Source organism: Pteropus vampyrus, unplaced genomic scaffold, assembly GCF_000151845.1.
Source record: "Pteropus vampyrus isolate Shadow unplaced genomic scaffold, Pvam_2.0 Scaffold138, whole genome shotgun sequence".
In the NCBI taxonomy this organism is placed as follows: domain Eukaryota; kingdom Metazoa; phylum Chordata; class Mammalia; order Chiroptera; family Pteropodidae; genus Pteropus; species Pteropus vampyrus.
In genome coordinates this window covers 2,163,760-2,167,145 of record NW_011888919.1, presented here as the reverse complement: position 1 = coordinate 2,167,145, position 3,386 = coordinate 2,163,760, and the positions used below count along the sequence as shown (strand labels likewise).

Here is a 3,386-nt window from a genome sequence, read left to right as displayed (position 1 = left end):
GAGCTGAGGCTGCTGAACTCTGCCCAGAGGAAGCTGTACCAGGATGTGATGCTGGAGAACTTCAGGAACCTGGTCTCTGTGGGTGAGGACAGGCGCCCTCTCTAACTGAATATCAGTTCCCTGGATTGGCTTTGTGTCCTCAGGTGTTCGAGGCTTTGGAGATATTGAAATGATTGCCTCCATTTGTAGACCTGACTTTTTTTTTTAAACTAATTTATTTCTTATTTTTTTTCTTTTAATTTGTTAGGCAAGGCAATCCTTGGTTGACCTCACAGATTTCAAGGACCTTGTCAGCTTACAATCCCTTATTTTTTATTTTTTACACCTACAGCACCTGGTCTTCCTAGGTGGTCTCCCATCCAAGTACTAACCAGGCCCAACCCTGCTTAGCTTCCGAGATCACACAGGATCGGGCTTGTTCAGGGTGGCATGGCCGTAGACTAGACCTGACTTTTCTACCAACAGTTTTTAATGGAATAAAAAAATAAGGTAGAAAATATAAGTTTTTTAGGAAGAACGGATTACATTGAAGCAAAAACTGTGGCCAGTTGTGTGAACGATGTAAGAACTAGTGGAAGGAGATTTAATGAAAATAGACATTGGTTAGAAATAGGTTTTTTTTTTTTAAATTTTTTTAGAAATAGGTGTTTGTAATACATTTTAATGCATATCTATCTGGATCTTGAGATTTGGTATTTCTCCAAATAGATGATGTTTTTTAAAATGTTTGAAAACACTGACTTTGATTACATTGAACAGTATATAGTAGGAATCTAAATTTCCGGTAAATTGTTCCTTTAGTGTATTCACTTTAAATATTCATTTTAAATTGCATGGTCCCAGGGCGTTACCCCTTCAAACATGACGTATTCTACTTGGAACAGGAAAAAAGGCTTTGGATGATGACAGTAACCCAAAGAGAAGGGAAATCAGATAAGAACCAAGCAGATAGAAGTCCTCGGAGATGTTCTTCCACGTCTTTTACTTCTTCTCTCCTCCCTTTTGCCAACATCTGGTCCAAATCACCAAACCTCTTTCTTGAATTATTTCACCCGCCTCCATGCCCTGCTTTCACACTTCCCTGACTCTGGTCTGTTCTCCATGTAGCGGCCATAGGAAATGTCTGTCATACTTCCATGCCTCTGCTCAAAACCCTTTATGGCTTCTTCTTTGTCTGAAAACCTCATAAAGTGTCATCTAGAGTCCTCGTTGGCCTGCCCCACGTCCTCACTCATTTCGAATACGTCTCTGATCGTCTGCCTCACTCCATCTCTTCCACCCACATCGTCCTGCTGTTACCAGACCTTCCAGGGACGCATTATTGCCTGTTGCTGCCGTAACAAATTCCCACAAGCATTATGGCCTGAAACAACATGCGTTGATTCTCTTACAGTTCTTTAAGTCAGATATGTGACATGGTTCTTTCTGAGCTAAAATCAAGGTGTTGGCACAGTTACTTTTTTTTTTTTTGGAAGCTCTAGGGGAGAATCTGTCTTTGCCTTTTCAGCTTCTAGATTTACGCCACATTTCTTAACTTGTGGCCTCTTTCCTCTGTCTTCACAGCCAGCACGAGTCTTCTCTCCGTAGTCACATTTCCCTCTGATAGTCTCCTCTGCGACCGTCTTCCATTTTAAGGTCAGCTGATTATCAGCCTTAGTTTCCCTTTGCCATGTAACCTAACATATTTTAGGCTCCAAAAATTAAGATGTGGATTCCTCAGGGGACAGTGTATTCGGCCTTCTGCAGGCACTTCTGCCTCAGAGCCCTTACTTGCTTTCTCTCTGTCACCTCAAATCCTCCTCTTCCCTCCTTACTTCATTCAGATCCCTGCTCAGTTGTAATTTCATGAACTAGGCCTTCTCTAACCACCTGTGTAAAATACTATCCTTTCTGCTCTTCTTGATACTGGGTCTCCTGTTTTCGTTTGCTTGTTTATTGCCTCTCTCTGCACTGGAGTGTAATCCCTACAAGCGAGGAATTTTGTCGTTTTTTTATTGCTCTATCTTCAGTGCCCGGAATAGTCTGGTATGTGGCAAGCATTTATAAATACTCCTTGAATTAGTAAATGTGTTTATGAATGGGGAGCTTAGTGTCTCCATGGGTAATGGAGATAGCTCCAGGTCATGGGCAAACCGGAGTGAGTGAAGGATGTCGCAGACCATCTGTTGTCTTCTGATGACTGCCCACCCAGTTACTGTCTATTTCAGTCACTCTCTTGGGCGCCCTTGGCATGAATGCGTGCTTGTGTGTGTGTGTACTTGACCCATATCCTAGAGAAACTTGTAAGCATTGTGGTTATGACCAGACTGAGGAGCAGTCTTTCCCTGTGGCTTTCCTGGAGTCTTCCACAGGGGAGCATATTCACTTCTGGGGAGAATATTTTAAAGTGAGGATTCCGATGTCTGATTCTCAGCTAGCTCCTCCACACAAGGAAGAGATGTCTTTTTCCTACAGTGTCAGATAGTAACCATGTTGCAAGCTGCTTTTCCTATCTGCAGCCCATGTCACTGCCCCCAGGTGTCCCCTTCCTGTCCCTGAGAGGGAGGATTTAAGGTGATTGAGAGTGACATCAGACACACACTTGAATTTGCCTATATCTCTGGTTCAAAAATCTGTTCTGCCTTTGTTTTCTACAAATTTAGCCATTGAACAAATATTGAAGAATACAGATTTCATATGATTTTCCCTTGTTTTTTTTTTTAAAGACTTGGTGTTTTTTAACTAGTGAACCTGGAAAGTATCAGGAAATGTCCTGCTCAAAATTCCTGTCATATCCTCAGAAAGACTCCCCTCACACAACTATTTTTTAAGGGTCAAATTTATCAAATATAAACAAACTACATTACTTACCAAGAAGTACACATTCCCTGAGTAATATTTTTCCAAGCTTTCACGCTTGGAGCTTATCTTTCCATTTGAATAATTTCTTTTATTAAGAACTGAGTAACTTCTAGAACCAAAGTCTTCATGTTTTGTTGTTGTTGTTGTTGTTGTTGTTTTAACATGAACCACAGCAAGCAATGCATTTTTCATTGTAACCAGAACAAACATTTCACGGTTGTAGATTTATATGTATGACTTTCGTTGGCATTTCATGTAGTGACCCCTTTCCTGTTGGTGATAATGCTCAAATAGTTCCTATTCTGGTTCTTTTTTCTGAATGCTTATTACAAGCTTTTAAATTTATTTCATAGCTCACTAGAGGGCTGGAGTTTTCTATTTGAAAAACCGTCGTGATAGGCTCTTTTATGTATAGTCAACATTTTTCCACACTCCGTTTTCAAAGAGATAGTCTAGAAGCCTCAGAGGGAACCAGTGATAGCCCCTCTTCCTTTTCACACCAAAGAATTTTTGCCACCTTTGATTTTCTCATTAGCATCATGCTT

General features: G+C 40.8%; 1 protein-coding gene and 1 non-coding gene across 5 annotated transcripts in view; one reads left to right on the top strand and one right to left on the bottom strand.

The window, feature by feature from the left end:
• The window catches only part of LOC105297363 (zinc finger protein 234-like), a 16,152-nt gene that overhangs the window by 6,714 nt on the left and 6,052 nt on the right, over positions 1 to 3,386 (top strand). For 2 of the 4 annotated variants that reach the window (XM_023535290.1, XM_011368003.2), the window contains exon 6: positions 844 to 933. The exons of 1 other annotated variant lie outside the window; for it this stretch is intronic. In XM_023535290.1, coding sequence (XP_023391058.1) covers positions 844 to 933 — 90 coding nt within the window. Of the gene's footprint in view, positions 1 to 8; positions 83 to 843; positions 934 to 3,386 lie in introns of all 4 variants that reach the window. One more of the 4 variants, XM_023535292.1, reaches the window with a different exon arrangement.
• On the bottom strand, positions 323 to 441 carry LOC111744642. The gene has a single exon (XR_002782266.1). It is a non-coding gene; the product is annotated as a 5S ribosomal RNA (ribosomal RNA).